Raw genomic sequence first — 23,972 nt, forward strand, 5'->3', positions numbered from 1 at the left:
AAAAATGTCTGGTACTGTTCAAAACTGCACAGTGTCAGCATAGGGTAGTCACTTACTACAGGGCCTAGCAAATTTAAATGATCTTAAATTAAGTCCAATCCACATAAAATTAATAGGAAGACAATTTATCTTCTTTGAAATTGCAAGCATAACATTTAATATGTCTTTAATTCATCGACAGATTCATCAAGCAGAAAGCATGTCAACATTGTTATTATTGATAAAGATGAAGATCTAGGTGATTTCTTTAAAAAAGGAACCTTAACAAAAGTTGTCCAAAAGCACAGAATTAAATTTTTTCCACTTTTCTTGCTGGTAGTGTAGCAGAGAAGAATGTTATCATCATTCAACAAACATCAGCTTCTAAACATGACAAAAATGCACCAAATTTATCAGACAAATACACAAGTTTGAATTCTAAAAGTGTCTGAAAATTATCTTTGTCATCTATGAAATATGAAAATGCATAATTAATGAGTGTTAAAAAAAAATCTTTTAAAAATAAATCTTGCAGTACTGCCTCTGAAATTGAGGATAAATCACCTATGATTCGATTCCCTTCTACTCAACCAGGTCCCTCTGCATGTTATGTGGATGATCCTGATGAGAATAATTTTGATAACAGTCAAGACAGCCTACCTGTATCTGAAGAGGAATCTTGTAACTGCTTTGTATGTCACAAGCATCAGCCACCCGCACTTAAATGTTGTGTCAATCTTGTGATTGTAAAATGGACACAATGTGAAAATTGCCAATGCTAGAAATACCTTTCAATTTGTTGTGCAACATCAGTCATAATGAGACATAGCTTATTTCTTCATCCACATTCAAACAAAGTTAAATAATAATTTTAAAAAAAAATTGTACTGTTGTTATTTATGAATTTCAACTAAACTGATATTTGTATGTTCCATTTTATCACTGGTTCCTTTTGTCTTTGTGGAAATATTCAGCCAGTGCAAGCATGGACATGCCTTCTTACATGTAAGTTAAAATTTAAGTTTATTATAATACGTGCATGCTACCATACCTAAGTTAGGCAAATCTCACAGTAATATTAAGTTGTTTCCCCATGCTACATTATTCTGGGTCAGCCACAATATGCAGTTCTACATTTACATGCTTTGAATGACAGAATTTTTAATAGGAATAGAAAGAGGGAAAGTCACAGAAACTTCACAATTTGTAACCATGCAGAACTAATGACACAGTTTTAATATGCATTGATAACAACATTAAATACTGCTAAAATACAGTATTGCGGGCTACTATGGATTTCAACTGCATTGTCTGACTGACCCAGTTGCCCTTACTGTTAAGGATTGTCACTGATGATGTTCTTTCCTGCTAACTATTAACTATCAGTCATGCAGCAGGTGTCAGTAGCCAGTGCAATGTTCCCATAACCTAAGTATAACATTACTGCAAAGGGTGTTTGTAGCACAGAATAATCTTTTCAGCATTCCTACTGTTGTGCCTTATTTATTTATCAGTTTTGCTTTCCTTTTCCATCTAAAAGAATGAATTAATTAAATGCATCTTTTGATGCATGCAATGTTTGCAACATGTCTAAAACTTAAATGTTTCTCAAGATAGCTCTAAAAAATAAACTCTAGATAGCTGTAAAGGAACGTAACAAGGTTCTTGATACATGTCCAACATATTTCAATGCAGTCATGTAGGTACATTAATTGATTAAAATAAAATACTGTTCTAATAATGTAATGCTAAATGAGTTTTCCCAAGGTTTGTTCATTCCTGATGATTGAGTAATCAGCACCTTAGCTGTTTTCCAGATGGAAATTATCAATTTCTATGGACTTTTACAACAGCCGCCAAGCACTAAATTGTGTCAAGAAAAGTTGACACTGAGTCTAATTGCTGCCAGTACAAGGGTAGTTCACATTTATTCCAATACTTGGCACTTTCACTGTGATATCATAGTATGATATCCAATCCAGTTTACAGTGGATCCCGTCTCAGATGGCCAAGTGTAACAATGTTGATGTAACATACTTCAACATCGATTGTCTTCCATGGTTCAGATTCCTCAGTGTATCCTTGGGAAAGGCACTTTGCTGACATCTTCCTTGCCATGATGTAGGCAATAATATGTTATAAAATTGCTGTTGAAAGCAACAGAACCAACCCAAACCTACTTTGTACATCAGTTTCTCAGAAATAGTATGAACTACCAACAAAGGACAAATTCTACACTATCACTAGACATAATGTGATATGGCACTGCATCCAGAGCTCTCTATTCTTGTTAAGTTTTGATGCATCATTGGAGATGACAATATGATACTGTACTTGATTCAGAACCCTATATTCTTGTAAGATAAGATGAAGTTCCCTTTATGTATGTTAATTTCTAATTTTAGTAATGGTGGCCATATTTAATGGTGGATCAGCGTCATTTTAATCACTTTCAACACCTTAATCCTGGAATGCTTTCCATCAACTTTGGTCAAATTGTGATGATAACATTTTTTATATGAAGGCATTTAAAGGTTTTTCTACTTTTATTATATAATATATTATAAATTCCATGGTAGATCAGCATGATTTAAACAAAAAATTTAAAAAGATTTATGCAAAGATACTTTGCCAAATTTAATCAAATAAATGCTGTTTAGTTGTTTCCAAGAAGTTACAAATACAAATCATGAACAGATGATGCACTACACACATGGACAGAATACAACATAAGCTTATTTGACCTGGTGAGATAAAAACATAATGTTTACCCTCAGGTGTTGACCTCTATTGATGTTCAGAGATTCCTGAACCTTGTACATCTGCTGGTAAGTTTTTTCATCCTTGTACTGGGCCCAGAAATGTCCACAATCCATCACCTAGGAAACAATAAAATTCAAATACATAAATGAATGTAAAATATTTCAGTGGCAAGTATAGAGAGGATATCTGCTTGAAACAGATGAATAATGACTATATTTCATTGAGTGGGTGAAAATACTCAAGATGAAATATATATTTTAATTCACTTGGAGCAATCAGATTTTCTTCATATTTTATGCTCTAATGTCCTGGCAAGCAATATGTATAACAGAAAGAAGTAACTGATTTCTCACTGTATCCTGTGAACTGTCAGTGATTATCATATATGTTCTGCATTATTTTGTGCATGTTAACACAATAAATATCAGCATTAACATAATTCTCCTAATTCAAGGTAAAACAGTGTAAGCATATTGTGGAATTTGAAGCTGGATTGTATACTTACCACCAGACTAAGTGGGCATCTAAATTAAGCTAAAATCTCTTGGCTATAATATTATCATTGTCTACTAATCAGGAAGTGAAAAAGTAATTAGACTATTCAGTGAATTATCAAGTTATTTCTTTGGAAAACCCAGCTATTCACAGCCTAGCTTAAAATAATATGCTGTAAGCTGTTTCCAGCATCAGTGTCAAATGTTGTTGCTGTTGTAGGGTTTAATGCCATTTTTCAGCACAAGATAGGCTATACAAGGCAACCAGTATAAATGGTGGAGGAAGAACCCAGGAAAATCACGGATAGAACCACTGACCCATGAGAAGCTACTGGCAAGCTTTCTCACATAACCACACTGGCCTAACCTGAGACTCGAACCCACAGACAGAGGTGAGATGGTAGTGATCTGTAATGGTGAATGCTTTAGACCACTCGGCCACTTGGGGACCCCAGTGTAAAATGTAGAATTTGTATACTATCCCTGTCAGTGCTGTGAAAATATTTGGGGAATTCAAAAGACAATGGGGGCCCCGAGTGGTCTAAAGTGCTCTCCATTACGGATCATTGCCATCTCACCTCTGTCTGTGTGGTTCGAGTCTCAGATTCAGCCAATGTGGGTATGTGAGAAAGCTTACCAGTAACTTCTCATGGGTCGGTGGTTCTTTCCAGGGTTATCCCGGGTTCTCCTCCACCATTAATACTGGCTGCCATGTATAGCCTATCGTGTGCTGAAAAATGGCATCAAACCCTACAACAACAACAACAACAAAAGGCAATGATTTAAGATGCAATATTTCAGGCTGACAAATACTTTTCCATTCTCTTCAAAAATAGGCAGATACACAAAACATTGACATGTATCATATAAGGTGAATGGTAATTCAATGCAAACAAGCAATACCTGATGCAATCATAATATCAAAACACTGGAAGGCCACTGACAAGTCATTACCTGGCTAACAAATAATATCTTTTTGAAACGTAATTTGGACTGAATGCAGATATGTAAACAGAAATTTCTTAACTGGCATATTTGCAGATTCAGAAGAGCATACATTATTTTACAATAAAAAAAATATTCTTACTTATCACAGTTTAATCATTCAAACGTTTAAAGCAGAAATCAAAGTCCTTTCAATGCTGAGAAATCAGGTACACTTTCAGTTTAAAACTGACTGTAGGTCAGAAGCCAATGTCTCCATACTATCTTTGTATTATACATGTTCTGAGTGCAGAAGAACAAAATATGTATTCATAACATGAATCCCCTCATGATTTTGCATCCCTGGCAAATTACATACTGGTATGGAGAAATATGCAAAATCACTCAAGACTGAAATCTAGGTCACAGTGCCAAACTTTTGATACAGTAGAGTTCTCTCCTTCAGATGCATCCACATACAAATTTCATAAGTATAGGTGAAAATTGGGTCCAAGATACTGTGTTGTGAATGAACAGTTAATACCACACAAATCAATCAAGGATAATAATTAGGTCACACTGACCAAGTTTTTTGGTTTGATTTAGATACTCTCTATGAGCTGCATCCACAATGAGATATAGCTGCATAGTTACCTATTTTTAAGAGTGATGGGGAAATAGAGTCCAACACATTTGGGTGTGGTGGGGCGTAATGAACAGCCGACCAAAGAATGAAGAAACAACTGAATGAACACCTGAACAGATGACTGCATGGAAACTATGCATTTTCAGTCCATTTCCTAACAATTTCACTGAGTTACTAAATAGTATTCTGCTGGAAATAGCATGTCTCTACCATATTTAAAGTGAGTTACCCAACAGCAGTCAGCTACAAAGTAGCATGTCTCTACCATATTTAAAGTGAGTTACTCAAGAGCATTCAGCTAGGAAGTAGCATGCACCTACCATATTTAAAGTGAGTTACTCAATAGCATTCAGCTTGGAAGTAGCATGCCTCTACCATATTTAAAGTGAGTTACTCAACAGCATTCAGCTAGGAAGTAGTATGCCTCTACCATATTTAAAGGTGATGCATGTAGTGTTTCAAATTGTTGTTACTGAAAAAGCATTGTATCTAAATTTCAACACAAGTTTCAGAATCATCTCACCCAAGAATCAAAATAGAGCATCCAACAGATTACCTATTTTTTCAAAGTACATACAATGTATCAGATCCAAAAGAACCATACTCACACAATAGCTTATGACGATACATGTCTCACAATCAGTCTGATGCAGGCTCAACAAAACTAAAATAAACAGAATAACATTTGTAGTGTTGATAACACACTGGTGCTGAAACATTAAGATCAGACTCACCTCTGTGATTTCCAGACAGACAAATTGCTGAGTGGCAGGTGGTGGTGGAACCTGAAAGGCAACTCTCTGTCCTCCAGCCTCCTCTGTTACCATGGCAGCATGAGTCAGTCTAGAATGAAAATTTTGCATAATTACAAGCCATAATGGACAATCCAATACTCTCTATTATCACCCACTGCTGTTTGTGACTTTCCTTGTGTTTCACAAGTACACATAAACAAAAATACACCATCAACAAAAAGAAACTCTGATTGGCTCATTTCAAACAGTGTGAAAGGTCATGTTGGGTCAAAATGTTGAGAAAGGTGATTTTGTTGTTAAATATTTCTCCAAAAAATACTTACCCAATCACATTAACAACAGTAAATTAGTCTTGGCAACCTCTGAAAACAACCCTTCCTAAAAGATGAAAAACATCTATCCGTCTACATATATCATATCATTCCTAAAAGATGAAAAACATCTATCCATCTATATATATATAAATCATATTGATAGAGGGAAGTAACTCCTCTTGTCCAGCTATGTGGTCACCTGTTCCCCAGATGTTTTTTAGTTTAAGTCTGAGCAAAACCAGTAACAAGATGCTTGTGTTTGTGTGGAATGGTAGAAGGGATTGACAGTAATATGATCTAGTATTTTCTGAGAAACATAATTTACAAAAATAGTTATGTTCTGTATCAGATACATTTCCGAACCACATTAACATTAGGAGAATATATAAGGAGCAGGAAATGCTTTAACATCCAACATCTACCCACATCACTCTGTTGGATGACAATGACAGCTCGACTGAGAGGATGCATGTCTCCTAACATGAAGTTAGTTCAAGCAAAGGTTATACATGTGCAAGGGTGATTCCTGTGGTATCCACACATTTGCTGCTGCCTTACATTCAAAAGTTTTGAGGGCAAATCCAGCGAAAGTTGCAAGGTCATGCCTTTGGACTGAAGTTGTGCTGTCAGGAATGGGACATGGTAACTGTCTGGGTAGCTGTCAGTGGCCCAGCAAGATTTAGCTCTCTTTTTTGTGAGGCTGAATCACACCATGAAAAATTAACTGCTTGAGAAAGTAGACCGACTCCACTACATCTAGAATTACATTGCATTACATTTTAGGCCAGGCTTGTGAAATTCGCTTGTATTTTGTCAGCTGGAATCTTCATGAGTTCTACCTGATCTGGCGACAGTTGAGTACACTGATCTAATAACCAACTTTAGCCAAGTGACCACCATTTGTGGGGTTATATCTTGCTTGCTTGCCTTAACCAGTAGGAAGATCCTTTAACAGCCACTGCTGACAATCTTAGTGTGCCTCAGCATATGAGGGTGTATACCAAGCAGCTTCACCCATCTCCACAGAATGAGGAGAGAAAGCAGCTTCACCCATTTCTCTGGACATGGATGGAATAATGGTGAGCTTGGTTATTTCAGCATCATGGGGTGTCCATGGTTTTCCAGGGTACATTTGTCACCAGAATAAGCAGACCATTGATTCACGATGTCCTATTGGAGAGATGCAAATCATCACTAATGAGTTAGCAAGGACACCGAGTCTGACCTGGATGTGTTGGACTTGCATGTTTATATGATAATGTGCACACCAACCAAGGTAATCCCATCAAATAATGCAAAGGTCTAGTGATTGCACCCCAACTCCCATCTGAAAAGGTAGTTCTCTATGATCAAATTTTCAAGCAATATCAAGAACTGTTTTTGTCTGATCCACCCTTGTGTGGCAAGAGTTAAAAATGGCCCTCATTTCCAGGAGATTTGCAATTAGCCACATCTTGCAGTGCCCACTTGCCAATAATGGTGACAAAGTCCAGTACCATGTGTGTCCCCTAACAAAATAAACTGGCATCTATACTGAATGAATTTCTGATTGTGGGTTTTTTAAAGGTGTTCACACGCTAACCACTCCCTGTCTTGTCTTTGAACCTGACATTGCCAAGGTACTGAGCAGATCAGGGAGCTGAAGAAACTCCCTCAACAAAATTTAATATCCTGGCAGATGCCCTCTCTAATACATAAATGATACTGTCAATGGGACAAAGACTAATCAGGTTAATACAGGTTATAAACTCCATACCTAGATGAACAAAATGTTGTGAAATGAAAATATTATAAATCTCAACACTGACTATCCACCCTTAAATGTGAATGAAGTAGAAAAGGAATAGGAGTTTGGCACCCACATGAGATTGACAAGTGGATGGAAGGGATGGCAAATCATTCACAGTTGGCAGGGAAGCTTGGGGGAGCAGCGGTCATGTTTTCTCTCGCCCACCCTCCAGGACAAGCTGGCAGAAGTTAGGAGCATATGGCCACCTATACCTCACCTGGCCAAAATTACTTGTGGTCTTTCTGTCAACAATCATCCCTTCCCTGATATACCCCCCACCCCCAAGGATTGTGCAGTGATAGGTGTTAGCATGGAGAGCTGACTGGGCAACTCTGCGCTGCATATATACTATTTTTTAATGCAGGTGGTGGAGGGCATTCCCATGAAGGCAAAATTCTGTATATCTGTTCAATTACCACCTTAAAAGTAAATTCACTCCTTTCCAGGGTTGAAATGGAATGTTTAGGCATGTCCATGTTGGCCCCCTTGTTGATCAGGGTTGTCCTCCTTCTTTGTGCTCTCCATCCAGGTGTACATCATTCTGTACAGCACTGATGATGCAGAATTGTCATCATGCATTAGAAAAAGGTCCTACCTGTTGGATATGCTAGTGTGGCCAGCCAAATCATGTTCAACACAAAATGTGATCAGGCTGGGGAATGCCAGTCCAATGAGGTCAGTTGGGCTGGGCCAACCAGCTGGACAGATGACTCCAATTGTGGTGCCAACTTGCCATGAACTGGTATCTATATGGTTTGCTAGGTGCAGTCATTGAAGATACGGGTCTGCATGGTCTATGGTAAATGGTAAATAACTTGGTGGATGGTTTGGATTGCAAAGTCAGAAGGTAATCCAGAATACCTGGCTTCAATCTTCTTAAATCCATCCATCTTGCTTCTCGACATTCTAGCTGAAAAAACTTGCTATGGAATGCATATCATCCACTATTCCTTTATAGGTTAGTTATAATCAACTGGCATGCCTCTGACTGGAGTGATCATTCCCATTGGTAGTGTCTTAGGTATCTTCATTATGGGTGGAAGCATTATTTCAATGTTACCATAATACTGGTCAATGATTCTTAATTCGGATGAATGCTTCACACTCTGTGTCTGAATGACTTATAGCATGTCTTTTTTCATGTTCCTTCAATTGCCTTTTTCAGACACTCGAACAAACATCTTCTGCCCCACATTACACAAACACATTTTTATGCAGGCAGGGTATGTCCTGTGGGCTTCCTCCACAACATTAAAAGCACCTGCACTTCTTGCAATTGACTGACATGAGAGAAAGAAGGAAAAATAATACACAAGTGCAAGAAATATACAAATAGCTCAATAGGCAATTATGCATTACCAAGATGAACTTTATCTTTCAGGGAGAGATTTGGAGGCTGTAGAGTTAATGTTAATGTGATTGGGTAATGTGATGGATAAAACTTGACTAGTGTATGCTGTGATTGGTTCAGCAAAATTATTCATGATCAGGAAAACTGAGGAAATCTCAGGAAAGTCAATCACAGATGATAAATGTGTGTAACAGACTTGTGATGATGTGTCTGACACTAAATCATTAAATATGATGCTGCAGTAGACATTTTAAAACTGCCTTTTCCATAAATCAAAATTTCCTTCACTTTAACTCTTATGGTACAATATAATTTTTGTAGTATATGATCCCCCTGCAGTGCACCTGCTTTTAAACTGCTTGTATTTTAATTATAGTACATACTAGATCAACAAACTCTAAAATGAAAAATGACTGCTAAGTCTGAACTTTATTACAAGGATCAATTCACAAAAGTAACTATCATATTTACACTTGCAGATGCAAAAACAGGTAAACATTTCTGACTCAAAACCACTCACCGCTATTTCCAGTAACACTGAAGTCACAGCTTCAATAATCTCATCTACTTCAAAACTTTCAAAAGTACTGTCATAAATTATTGTCATGAAGACTATCACATAACAAAAACCTTTAAAACTTCTTTCCAAAATGCATGTTAAAAATATGAAAGTCTGCTTGTTCCTGAGTCCAATGTACCAATCAAATTTTGTTCGACAACGATTCTTATCGAGCTGAATGACTCAAATGTGCAAAAAGTTGCTTATTTGAATATCGCATATGCTGTGACAAACACGATGAGACCAATACTGATGGTATGACTTACACTGCAACAAGCACTTTACAGGTTAAGCCTAAAATGATTTTATTGAAGTTTATATTAATAAAAAAAGCCAGGACTGCCACAAGATAAAATGTGACAAACCCTCCTGCATAAACTGCAAATTACTTATTATTTCTATCTTATAAAATATTAGCAGTTCTAATTTTATCAAAGTTCAGGAGTCACAAATCTGACGTGAACAATGTGCATAAATATTAAAGGAAATATAATAGGACTTGCAAACATACTTGTAGCCTTCAAAGATTCAAATTCTTTTAAGATTTCATTACAGTTCTCATACGATGAATCATTACTACATACATACACAAGGATAAATGAATCAGAAAATATCGTGATGAAGATATCTCACCTGATAATTGTCATGTGAACAATTACTGAACATTTTTTAAAACCACATTTTCTGATTTCCATAATGCATAAATCTGTGGAAAAATCAAATATTTACTTACTTATTAGGTAAGTTTGTTTTGACAAATCAATAATAAATAACAAATGAGTGTCTAAATTTGTGACATTTCAGGAATGTTCGAATTTTGCAATTTCTTACATAGTGGTAAAAGCTGCAAAAAGAAAGCAATGAAGAAGTGCCCCAACATACAGTTGTATCTTTAAACGATGGATCATAAAAAACATCAATCGTAATATACTAAGTCCACAAAATGCTATGTTTTGTCTGCTCCATTATGGCATCGTACAACCAGAGTGTAATCAACGAACACAAGGCTCACCTCTACGAAGCTTTTAGTAGCCTCCAGTACAGACTGTCAACACTATCATGAAATAAATAAGTTCAGTCTAAAATGATTCTGACAATGGAATATCGGCCCATTTTATAATAAAAATATTTTGTTTTTTTAAATGTTGCTTACATTTTAACTTTCAATTCTTTAATCATCATTATATAGCCAATATTATGATAAAATACAATTAAACTACAGGCATAAAAAGAACACATGTACCTACCTATATACATCATGTGAAAGGGCATAAATGACATAAAAATGTAGATGCACTATAAAGAACTGATAAAAATCGGAGATTAATGCCAGATTTTTTCTTCCAGTTCTATGTTTTATAAATTATTTTTCTTAAATATGCTTCAGAAACTATTCCCTACCAAGGGGTTAGGTGCTATGAAACCCATTCCAAACATTTACCTAGGACCTAGAAAGAAGGGTTGAAATTCAGTAAGGCTGTACATATGATTATGCTTTTATCTGTGTACATCAATGCCAAAGCTGAAAGTTGTATTATACTCTCCTTAACCTCATAGTGGAGAACTACAAACCTAAGTTGCTTGAGCAAGAAAAATAGGTCACTGGTACCTGCTTTTGCCCATAGTGAGTAGTACCTTCCAAGATGAAGTTCCATTACTATATATATAACAGTAAGAGAAAAACTGACATGAATGTGAGAACTTAATTTAATCATTAGAGTATGAAATGCTGATCACTATCACCTCCTTTTGCCTGTCCCTCCATACACCCATAATGACTGTACATATAACAGTGTCAAAGAAACTAAGTCAAAAGAGTAAACAATATCAATGTCAAAATACTGACTAGCTCCTAAATAGCTTGATACTAAATGAAGTAGCCTTGAACTGTCGGTCAAGTTAAAGCTACTTGTGACAAGGTCATGCGAAGTAAATCCTGTAGCAATTTCTGCATGATAAATGTTTTGTTCATTCCCTGCATAACAATGACATAAATAAAATACAAAAATTAACCACAGAATACCTGTGTGTACGTAGTCGATTAGGTCCTGCTACCTTCTCTTGTTCTAGCTGCAACATATTCAGCATATCTCTCGTTTCTTCAGCTGAATACAGCTCAATGGAGATTGGCATTCTCAGCTGTCTGTAAGTAGCAAGTACTGGAAGAACTGTTACATTGCATACTATGAAATTTGTGTATGACAACCAATAAAGAGGTCAATCAACAGTGGTCTGTATAGACAGGTGGTCATTTCTATATACAGGCATACATTACAACAATAGATTAAATTTAATATGATATTTCATATATAGGGAAGACCAGACAAACTCCAATGTATGAAAGACAACAGTAATATGCAGTATACCAGAATCCATCAGAATAAAATATAAAGATCCTAGCCAAAGCTATACTGGGTCAATTCTTACAGGAAAATTAGAGGGAATCACAAATGGTAGTTGTCATGGAAGAGTGTTAGCAAAATCAGGTTAAAGTATACTGAAGCCCAGAAAAACACTGATTTTCATATCATACTCATAGTTAAACCCCTACAGTTGTCCCTGTGAATGGCTTTTACCCCCATTTTTTCTTCAATTTCTTGTATTCTGACATCTTTAAGGCACACACACACACACACACACACACACACACACACACACTTTTTCACTAATGAAGATGCTCTTTGCATTGACACAAACTTATACTTTTTGGATTGATCAAACATTCTAAGTCAGGTTTTTGTTTTCAACCTTGTGAAATTAGTTTTTCAGAGCTAGTAACAAGTGTGAGGTAGTGAGGAATATTTGTAGAACTTAAAGGAAATAACATACATAGAACCAGACTAATACATGAGGAATATTTGTAGAACTTAAAGGAAATAACATACATAGAACCAGACTAATACATGAGGAATATTTGTAGAACTTAAAGGAAATAACATACATAGAACCAGACTCACACATGAGGAATATCTGTTGAACTTAAAGGAAATAACATACATAGAACCAGACTAATACATGTCAGAGGAATATTTGTAGAACTTAAAGGAAATAACATACATAGAACCAGACTAATACAGCAGCTGACTCCCATTATTATATGAAGAAAACAATGATCAGAGATTATGATTTGAGTATTTTTCTGTACCAAATCAAAAAGAAATTATTCTGAACATGACTAAAATAAAAATCTGTATATGAAGATGACTGCAAGATAATAATCTGCCTGTAGATGTAAACTCTCTTTGTCTAATCCATAGTTAAAAATTAATACAAACCTCATTTTTAGAGCCATAAACACTCCTGGGTGAACTTTAGATGTCATATTTGGTTTCCATGGAAACTGAATGTATGCCCTGAAAACATAATATAAACAGAGTAGTTTTCCACCCGAAGACAAAGCTACATATTTGAAGACTGCTTAACTGGTTCATCACTTAAATGATTTTCAGAGTTTGTAGTGTTTCCATTCAGACAAAGAATAATACTCAAACACTGCAAGTTTCAAATATATAATGAATAAATAATACTGAGGTAAATTTATAGCATGTAATGTGTATTTATTTTATAAGTTATAAACCAAATACCAGCAAAGACAGACCAGACCTAGACTTCCAGCATTATCTGATAAACTGAAAAGAGTGGATACAAAGCCAAGTCTTTTTTCACCTTAAATAATCCTGATTTCTAATTAACAGGTTCATTATACATTAATTTCAATCCATATTTACCCATGCTTACTGCAATTTCAAGTGTGAGCAGCATCCAAGATCTGCCATAACATTATGCACCAGCACATCAGGGTTTATGACGTTCACTTTAAATCATTAGTGGAATAAACAGTAGTGACCTGAGCTGTACATTGTGCACTGGCAGATACAGGTCTATACTGCTCTCTTGAAATCACAAGCAGAAAATACAATGTGAAGTCTGACATGGCTTCAGTTTCACCATCAGTGCCACAATTAAAATGTATAACATCGGATTGGTCAATTTATGCCACATAAATTTCAATCAATCAGATCATTAGATTCAACTGTGTAAAGTTGGGTGTGCTTTAAAAATGGGTATTTATAATAAATAAAGAGTGGCTGGATAAACAAAACCGGACTGTACACACCATGTACACTCATGGCATCCAATTTAAACTATTGACTCACAAAGAAAGGATGGATCAACAAAACTAAACTGAATTTACTGTATACACTTGAGGTATCTCATTTAAACTATAGTCACAGTCCTAAAGTTAACATAAATTTCATCACAGCCATAAGGACCAGCAGACTGAGAAATTTATTAATCCTGCTGAATCTTCACTTGTCCTTTCTACAAATGCTGACTAGTGGCAACTGAAACTTTACACCATAAGACTAATGAAATAATGAAAACTACTTGTTCAAAAGAAAATTCACAAGCCTCAGGCTAGCTGACAACCACTAATTTCAAGCCCTATAGTGAAATAATGAGGCTGGATAAACAAATCAGACTGAATATACCATGTATGTACACTCATGGTATCTCACTGAAACAATAGTTTCATAAAAAGAAGTCGGATAAGCAAGAGCAGACCATGTACACCAGGCATGTGTAACTTTCTCCATGGTGTGGACCAGATAAACAACTTTTAAAGCCACACCCTGTGATGTAAAATACCAGTAAACTGATAAAAACCAGGTTGTGGGCTAGATATGCCTGATGTACACTGATGGCATCCTATTTAAACTAGAGCAACACAAACCATAGGTCAGATAAAGAAGACAATACTGTATTAACATGTACACTCATTTAATTTAAATTCAAGTCACAAAAAGAGGTCATATTAGCAATGTACATACCATGTAGAACAGGATGTCATATTAAACTAGCCATATATAAAAAGGTGGGATAAACAAGACAAGATCATACACAATGTCCAATCATAGTCTCCTTAATTCATAAATAGTATTTGGATATAAAAATCCAGACTGTAGTACCAAGTTCACTCATGGTATCATATTTAAACTATAGTCACATAAAGAAAGGCTAGATAAACAAGCCTAGACTGTAATATCAAGTCACTCAAGGTATACTACTTAAACAGTCACATGAAGAGAGGATGGATAATCAAGACTAGACTGAAATACCAAGTCACTCATGGTATCCTATTTAAACAGTCACACGAAGAGAGGTTGGATAAACAAGACTAGCCTGTAATACCAAGTCACTCATGGTATGCTATTTAAACAGTCACATGAAGAGAGGCTAGATAAACAAGACTAGACTGTAATACCAAGTCACTCATGGCATGCTATTTAAACAGTCACATGAAGAGAGGTTGGATAAACAAAACTAGACTGTAATATCAAGTCACTCATGGTATGCTATTTAAACAGTCACATGAAGAGAGGTTGGATAAACAGGACTAGACTGTAATACCAAGTCACTCATGGTATGCTATTTAAACAGTCACATGAAGAGAGGTTGGATAAACAAGACTAGACTGTAATACCAAGTCACTCATGGTATGCTATTTAAACAGTCACATGAAAAGAGGTTGGATAAACAAGACTAGACTGTAATACCAAGTACACTAATGGTATCCTAATTGAAAAGAGGTAGGATAAATAAGACTTGACTGTATAAACTATACACAATCATGGCATGCTATTTTGACTATAGTCAGATAAATAGTGTGATATTCAGACAGAGATCAGAAAAACAAGACCTGACTGTATGTATGACTACTGTACAAGTATGACTACTGTACAAGTACACTCATGGTATCCTACTTAACCTATATTTAAAACAACAGAGGTCATATAAACAGGACAAAAGGGATTGTACAAATTCCTGTCAAACTAGCAGTGTTCATAACTTTAATATTCAGATGGTTAGTAAAGTTTCAGTTGTCACAAATGAGCTAGTGAAGATTAAATAATTTTTTAAGCCACTAGTGCCTCTGTCTGTAAAGAAATTTCTGTTACATTCTAGGCACTGAATAGATGTATATACCGTGTTTCTTCAAAGAAGACAGTTGGACTCTTGTCACAGCACTTAAACTGGTCTTCCAATGCCATCTTATACAGCAAACCTTGATTGGCTGGCAGGCCCTTCACCTGAGATAAGACCATACAAGTTAAGTCACTTCACTTAAGGCAAGACCATAAAAGATAAGTCAGTCTGTTAATGTGTTGTAAACAACAAAGAGTTAAAAAAAAACACCTTTAATATTTAGCTTTCTGTTCCATGAAACATTATCTTGAGTTATAATTTGATATCTCTATGGCACTGCAGTGGTAGTCTTGAATGCGAAGTATTAACAGGAAATTGGTTATTTTATTAAAGATTTAAAATAACTCAGATATGGGGAATTCGTGATTTTTTTTGCATGCGGCATGAATTCATGAATCGCTGAAAAAGTCGTGAAATTTATGCCAAAATCATGAGGGTTGGCAGCTATGCATAAATGCAGTCTGCATTTTCCATATTAAATTATAGTAATCTTAAATTTATTACTTAAACTTTATTGAGAAATATGTACTGGAATCATGTTTATTTTAGGCTGTTTCAAGAGAAATATGTACTGGAATCATGTTTATTTTAGGCTGTCTCAAGTGAAATATGTACTGGAATCATGTTTATTTTAGGCTGTCTCAAGAGAAATGTGTACTGGAATCATGTTTATTTTAGGCTGTCTCAAGAGAAATATGTACTGGAATCATGTTTATTTTAGGCTGTCTCAAGAGAAATATGTACTGGAATCATGTTTATTTTAGGCTGTCTCAAGAGAAATATGTACTGGAATCATGTTTATTTTAGGCTGTCTCAAGAGAAATATGTACTGGAATCATGTTTATTTTAGGCTGTCTCAAGAGAAATATGTACTGGAATCATGTATATTTTAGGCTGTCTCAAGAGAAATATGTACTGGAATCATGTTTATTTTAGGCTGTTTCAAGAGATTTAAGGGGTCAACAAATTTCAAAATAAGCTAAAAGCCCAAACAATTAATAAAGAAAATGAACTCTGATTTTATGTCTTGTACCCCTTAGAAGGCAGAACAGTATGAAAGTAAAAGACTTGAAGTCTTTCTTGTTATCAGTCATTAATAGTTATTCTGACTTGAAAAATTTGTATGGTTATGTTTTCAAACAAGAGACCCAAATGGGCATTAGATTGTTCACCAGGCTGTTAATTGATTCAAATCTGAATGCTATGGCTTCAACAAAGAAAAATGGATTAGCATATATTTTGACATTTAAAAGATTTTGCTATTTATCAATATTGCTCAAATACTGTTCAGCAGTTTATGACAAGTTACTGAGGTCAACTTTGCACAGATCACAGTATATCAGGAGTCCATCCACCACCCTGCAAATCCATCCCTTCAAAGTGAAAAAAGGTATTGATGTTTACGACTTGTTACAGCACTATAAAATGCCATCTGATCACCCAAATTAAAATCAGACTAGAGCGTTCTCCCTTTGAAAGAAAGACTGGTGCCAAATCCCATCATTCATCAGTTACTACTAGAATGAAGTACATGCTCTTCCAGGGATGTAATTGTGGGGAGGGCTTGGGAGTGTATACCTATATTATGACTGGGTGAGCATTATGAAAGAAGTATATTAGTTTCTTTTTAAAATATATTACCAATCAAAAAATGTTTAGAAAATAGTGATCAAAGAATTTACATCCTCTTACCCCACTGCTAACCTATATTCTGAAAATAACATATCACTAGTGTGTTTAGGTCTTGTAAGAGATCTTGTTAAAGGAGAGCAAAGATCAATGATGAGGCACAGTCTTAAGAAGAAAAAAATTGTTGCTCCCACAAATCAGCAGAGTAACCCACATCATTATGATGCTGCAGAGCAACCTGGGTACATAAGTAGCCTGCTGGTATATACCCCAAAAGGTCAAATTAAGACATCTCAAGTCTCTCAGACTGTAGCTGGAGAATGTCTTATAAGATTGTGATCACACAGCCTGAATAATGTCAGACAGCAAAGGAGCAATTTGCTGGACTGGTAATGAGTGGCTGCATGAAAGATCCAACAAACCCACAAATCCAGGGCAAAACATCCCGAGCATAAATATTATCCTTTCCTTCTCTCAATGTCATGAACAAGCAAAATCTCCCTCTTTTGATCTGCTCAATGCATTTCAGATACAACTTCATTACCTTAAAGAGATCCTGAAAATGACCTTGTGAGTGCTCCTGTGAAGAAAAAATTTTAAAAATAAAAGATTTCCCATGAATGTAAGAGTGTTCTTGACAATGAATGCAGGATCCATTATGTGAGAACTAAACCATGGTGACAACCAGTAAGACACGAATTTGACTGTTTTTGCCTGTTAATGTTAGGGTGACCGGAAAATAGGTCTTACAGGAAATCTGAGTCAGCAAACTTTGTAAAGTCACTTTCCTTTTCAGACAATGGGCTAAAGACTTCAGCAAAGACATCTCAGAATTGGTTAGAAGTCAAGAGCAGTCTTTGTTCTAGTCAACATACACCTATCTATTATTGATAAAATGTGTCAGAAATCATCGAACATTAACTTTCATATAGATCAGACTAAAAAGAAATGAAAGTTAGAAATTTATGGTATGAAGCCTTTTAAAGGACTGATGTTTAATCTGCTCCAATGGAATTAATCTTGTTATTTGCCCTCAAAGTAGTGGGATTTCTTACCAGAGCAAGTCTGTCCACTATCTACTGGCAGGAAAGTATCTTTCTGTGGGCTTGTTTTTTTTACATGTTCAGCAGTTTTGGGTTGAGATGGACAACCTACAATCATTGTTGTTGCAGCAGGTATGGAGATGACAGAATTTTGCAAGGTGTCTCTACTGTTCGATTCAAGCTATCATTGTCTCATGATATCTCCCACTTATGGGGACCAATCAAAATTAATCTGCAATCCAATTCTTTGCCTTCTGAATGACCCTGGAAAACAGGTTGATGGTGTTATGGATTTATACAGGTTTAGACCTCTATGCTGGGATGGGTGGGATAAGATCAGATCTGTCCCTGTTGATAACAAACATGATCATTCTGTATGATCACCATCAAACATGGCATTATGATAGGACAGTAGGGGTATTACCTAGTCACAGATAAATATTACATAATAATGTTACAGTTGGGGGGGGGCCTTTGTGGTCTAAGGTTGACATTGCCCAGGGTGGGAGTGGGAGACAAGCGCCCCAATCCTCCAAAAAATGCCCCATACGGCTTGCGTCTCTGACTGCCTCTGTCAACTAAAATCCAGCTCCTGGCCTTCCCGAGTGGCTCAGATTTGAAGCCCGGCAGACCATGTTTTCTACTAACAGGAGAAGGGGTGAAGGCGGCCCACTGGTGCCTTAAAACCAGTTGCTTTGGGTAGATGGGACTCGTAAACCTTGGATGGTAGCTCATCTAGGAGAAGGAAAACTCCGATTCCAAACCTCTGCTGCCTTATGGCTATACCCACTCATGGGAAAGGCTAAGGGAGTAAACCCCAACAGAAAATCCGGAGATGGAGTCCCTAAGGCAGTCTGACATTGACTTCAGTGTCATTCCGGCAACTCCTGCAATGCCGTTGGTGCCAAGCTGTATTGGCATTCGTCATTCCCTTGGGCACACCAGCTGCGTGGAGAGGGGGGATCTGCTGCATGGACAACAGCTGATTCTCCATACCACCCTGCCCAGGCTTCATAGCTCCACTGGAGAGGACACTCCTGTGTCATCATACGGCGTCAGCACAACACGAGAAGTAGCAGTTTACCGGTTCTAAGTCAAAGCTCAATTGGCGTAGAGCTTGGCGCCAGAGGTTACTTCTGATGGTGGGAGAGATCACCAGGTCTCACTGGACAGCTACTGCCCGCCTCAAGCTGGGCAGCCCCCAGTCAGTAAGGTGCTGCCTGCCATGGCCTGCCTGCTTCACTGGGTGCGTGGAGCTTAGAGAACCATCTCGACAAGTGGGCCACAAAACTCCGCACCAGGAAAGATTAAAAGAAGAAACAAGAAGACTCCAACTCTTCGTTTTGCAACCTGGAACATCAGGACCATGTGTCCTGGATTGACCGCTGACCTACAGCAGATCGACGATGCACGGAAGACTGCCGTCATTGACAGAGAACTCTCCTGACTGAACATTGACAGTGCCTGCCTCCAGGAGACCTGACTGGCTCACAGCGGCACCATCAGGGAAGCCAATTACACATTCTTTTGGCAGGGGAAGCCCTCGGATCAACCTAGGCAGCATGGTGTAGGCTTGGCTGTAAAGAACACGCTAATCGCCTTCATTGAACCTCCATCATCAGGTACTGAGAGAATCCTTGCCCTCCAGCTGTCAACATCCTTAGGCCCGGTCAACATCTTCAGCATGTACGCCCCAACCCTCTGCTCCACCTACGAGGAGAAAGACAAGTTTTATGAGGCTCTGGATCAGGCAATATCCAGTATCCCCAACAATGAAAGCCTTTACTTACTAGGAGACTTCAATGCTAGAGTGGGAGCTGACCATGAGGCCTGGTCCACCTGTCTCGGCTTTTACGGAAGGGGCAAGATCAATGAGAATGGTCAGCGACTGCTGGAGATGTGCTGCTCCCACAGCCTATGTGTGACCAACACTTTCTTCAAATGCAAGGAGATCCACCAGGTGTCATGGAGACACCCACGTTCACGCCACTGGCACCAGCTAGACCTCGTCATCACCAGGCATGCAGAACTGGCCAGTGTCCTCCTCACCCGCAGCTACCACAGTGCCGATTGTGACACGGACCATTCCCTCGTGGCCAGCAAGGTGTGAATATTACCCAAGAAGCTGCACCATGCCAAGAAGAAGGGTCACCCACGCATCAACACCTGCTGTGCAAGCAACCCAGAGAAAACACAGCAGTTCATCAGCAAACTGAAGGAAGCTCTCACCAAAGTGACACCTGATGACACCATTGACTCCAAGTGGTCCCATATCCGTGACTCTGTGTACAATTCAGCCATCACAGCTTACGGGAAGAGGGAGCGAAAGAATGTCGACTGGTATGAGGCAAACTGGGAGGAGATGGAGCCTGTGACTGAGGCAAAGAGGAAAGCCCTCCTGGCATACAAGGCTGCACCTAGCCCCAGAACACTACAAGCCCTCAGGATTGCAAGGAACAACGCCCAGAAGACTGCCCACTGCTGTGCCAACACCTACTGGCCGAACCTTTGCAACAGTATACAGACAGCTGCTGACACCGGGGATACAAGAGGAATGTATGAGGGTATCCAAAAGGCGACTGGCCCCCACAGCTACAAGACCGCCCCCCTCAAGTCCAAGACAGACGAAGTCATCACAGACCAGGGGAAACAACTGCAGCAATGGGTTGAGCACTATCTTGAGCTATATGCAACCCAAAACAATGTCACTGGAACTGCCCTGGATGCCATTCCAGAAATGCCTGTCATGGAGGAGCGAGACACACAGCCCACCCTGGAAGAGCTCGGAAAAGCCATCGATTGCCTTGCCTGTGGAAAGGCTCCTGGAAGCAACGGCATTCCGCCTGAAGTCCTCAAGAGCGGAAAACCAGCACTGCTCCAGCCCCTACACACATTCCTCTGCCTTTGCTGGGAACAGGGATACATCCCACAGGACATGCGTGATGCCAACATTGTCACTTTGTACAAAAACAAAGGAGACCATAGCGACTGCAACAACTATTGGTGCATCTCCCTTCTCAGCATCGTTGGAAAGGCTTTCGCCTGTGCTGCCTTGACGCGCTTGCAAATCCTAGCCTCCCGCGTCTACCCAGAATCCCAGTGTGGTTTTCGAGCCGGCAGGTCAACTGTAGACATGATCTTCTCACTACGTCAGCTGCAGGAGAAATGTCATGAGCAGCAGATGCCCCTCTACATTGCCTTCATAGACCTGATGAAGGCGTTTGACCTGGTTAGTCGGAGTGGACTCTTCAGACTCCTGCAGAAGATCGGCTGCCCCCCACGTCTGCTTGCTGTCATCATGTCGTTCCACGAGAACATGCACAGCACAGTGTGCTTCAATGGCGCAACATCTGAAGCATTCTCAGTCATCAGCGGAGTCAAACAAGGCTGTGTCCTTGAGCCGACGCTATTTGCTATCTTCTTCTCCATGCTTCTCCAGTACGCATTCAAAGACTGCAGCGAGGGAGTGTACATCCATACCAGGGCTGACGGCAAGCTGTTCAACATCACCCGTCTCCGTGCTAAGACTAAAGTCACAGAGATACTCATCCGTGAATTGCTCTTCGCTGACGATGCAGCCTTGACATCACACACAGAAGATGGACTGCAGCAGCTGGTATGCCACCTCTCCCATGCTTGTAAGGAATTTGGACTGACCATCAGTTTGAAGAAAACGAATGTCATGGCGCAGGATGCAGACTCCCCTCCCTCACCATCGATGGGTACAACTTGGAAGTTGTCGAGAACTTCACATACCTCGGGTCTAACATCTCCAGCTCACTCTCCATTGATTCTGAGGTGAACGGCAGGATTGCCAAGGCAGCAGCAGTGATGGCCAGACTTAACTGGAGAGTCTGGAACAACCCCAACCTCACAGAGAAGACCAAACTGCGTGTCTACCAAGCCTGCATACTCAGCTCACTTCTCTACAGCAGCAAAACCTGGACCACCTATGCAAGACATGAGAGGAAACTCAACAGCTTCCACCTGAGATGTCTGCGGCGCATTCTGCACATTCAGCTTCCACCTGAGATGTCTGCGGCGCATTCTGCACATCCAGTGGCAGGACAAAGTACCCAACACAGAGGTTCTAGAACGTGCCAACATGAACAGCATGTTCTCCATTCTCAGCGAGAGGCGCCTTTGCTGGCTTGGCCATGTCAAAAGAATGGACCCAGGTCGCATTCCCAAGGACCTGTTATATGGGGAGTTAGCAGAAGGTGCACGACCAACTTGATGACCACATCTGCGCTACAAAGATGTTTGCAAGAAGGATATGAAGATGGCAAACATCAATGTCAACGACTGGGAGAGCTGTGCAAACAACTGTTCCAGCTGGCGCCTAGCTGTCAGGCAGGGAGTTCAAAATGCAGAGGAAGAGAGAAGAATAAAACAAGCTGAAAAGAGAGCTAGAAAGAAGGATAGACAAAAGCTTACTTTGGAGCTACGCCATCGTCTCCCATAGACGGACGGATGCCAAGATGGGGGTGGCATTACCCAGTCCTACTGTATGATCAGTCAAACATGGCATTATGATAGGTCAGTAGGTGTATTACCTAGTAACAGATAAATATTACATAATAATGTTACATTGGGGGGGGGACGTTACCCAGTCCTACTGTATGATCAGTCAAACATGGCATTATGATAGGTCAGTAGGGGTATTACCTGGTCATAGATAAATATTACATAATAATGTTACAGTTGGGGGGGTATGTTACCCAGTCCTACTGTATGATCAGTCAAACATGGCATTATGATAGGTCAGTAGGGGTATTACCTAGTCACAAATAAATATTACATAATAATGTCACAGTTGGGGGGGGGATGTTACCCAGTCCTACTGTATGATCAGTCAAACATGGCATTATGATAGGATAGTAGGGGTATTACCTGGTCACAGATAAATATTACATAATTATGTTACAGTGGGGGGGGACATTACCCAGTCCTACTGTATGATCAGTCAAACATGGCATTATGATAGGATAGTAGGGGTATTACCTGGTCACAGATAAATATTACATAATTATGTTACAGTGGGGGCGGGGCATTACCCAGTCCTACTGTATGATCAGTCAAACATAACATTATGATAGGACAGTAGGGGTATTACCTGGTCACAGATAAATATTACATAAAAATGTTACAGTGGGGGGTGGGGGCATTACCCAGTCCTACTGTATGATCAGGAATCTTGATGACAGCAAGGACATTACATAGCTATTATGTATAATCATATATGACATAGTTGTATAACAGTGGGGGCATTACTTAGTCCTTCTGTATGACCAGTCAATTATGATGTAATGATATCACAACACTTGCATTACTTAATCCTGCTATATGACCAGTCAAATATGATGTAATGATATCACAACACTTGCATTACTTAGTCCTTCTATATGACCAGTCAAATATGATGTAATGATATCACAACACTTGCATTACTTAATCCTGCTATATGACCAGTCAAATATGATGTAATGATATCACAACACTTGCATTACTTAGTCCTTCTATATGACCAGTCAAATATGATGTAATGATATCACAACACTTGCATTACTTAGTCCTTCTATATGACCAGTCAAATATGATGTAATGATATCACAACACTTGCATTACTTAATCCTGCTATATGACCAGTCAAATATGATGTAATGATATCACAACACTTGCATTACTTAGTCCTTCCGTATCACCAGTCCAAAATGAGAGGACCGTAAAGGTGTAAC

General features: G+C 38.6%; 1 protein-coding gene across 2 annotated transcripts in view; it reads right to left on the bottom strand.

Annotated features, from left to right (window-relative positions):
* Nucleotides 1-23,972, bottom strand: part of LOC149805451 (ATP-dependent RNA helicase TDRD9-like) — a 146,753-nt gene that overhangs the window by 39,439 nt on the left and 83,342 nt on the right. For both annotated transcript variants that reach the window (XM_089950041.1, XM_089950042.1), the window contains exons 21-25: nt 15,563-15,666; nt 12,850-12,927; nt 11,598-11,717; nt 5,541-5,649; nt 2,751-2,858 (exon numbers count right to left, since the gene is read on the bottom strand). In XM_089950041.1, the coding sequence (XP_089806167.1) occupies nt 2,751-2,858; nt 5,541-5,649; nt 11,598-11,717; nt 12,850-12,927; nt 15,563-15,666 (519 nt within the window). The remainder of the gene's footprint in view (nt 1-2,750; nt 2,859-5,540; nt 5,650-11,597; nt 11,718-12,849; nt 12,928-15,562; nt 15,667-23,972) is intronic.

Source organism: Sinohyriopsis cumingii, chromosome 2 (assembly GCF_028554795.1).
Source record: "Sinohyriopsis cumingii isolate HCF-2022 chromosome 2, ASM2855479v2, whole genome shotgun sequence".
Classification (NCBI taxonomy): Eukaryota; Metazoa; Mollusca; class Bivalvia; order Unionida; family Unionidae; genus Sinohyriopsis; species Sinohyriopsis cumingii.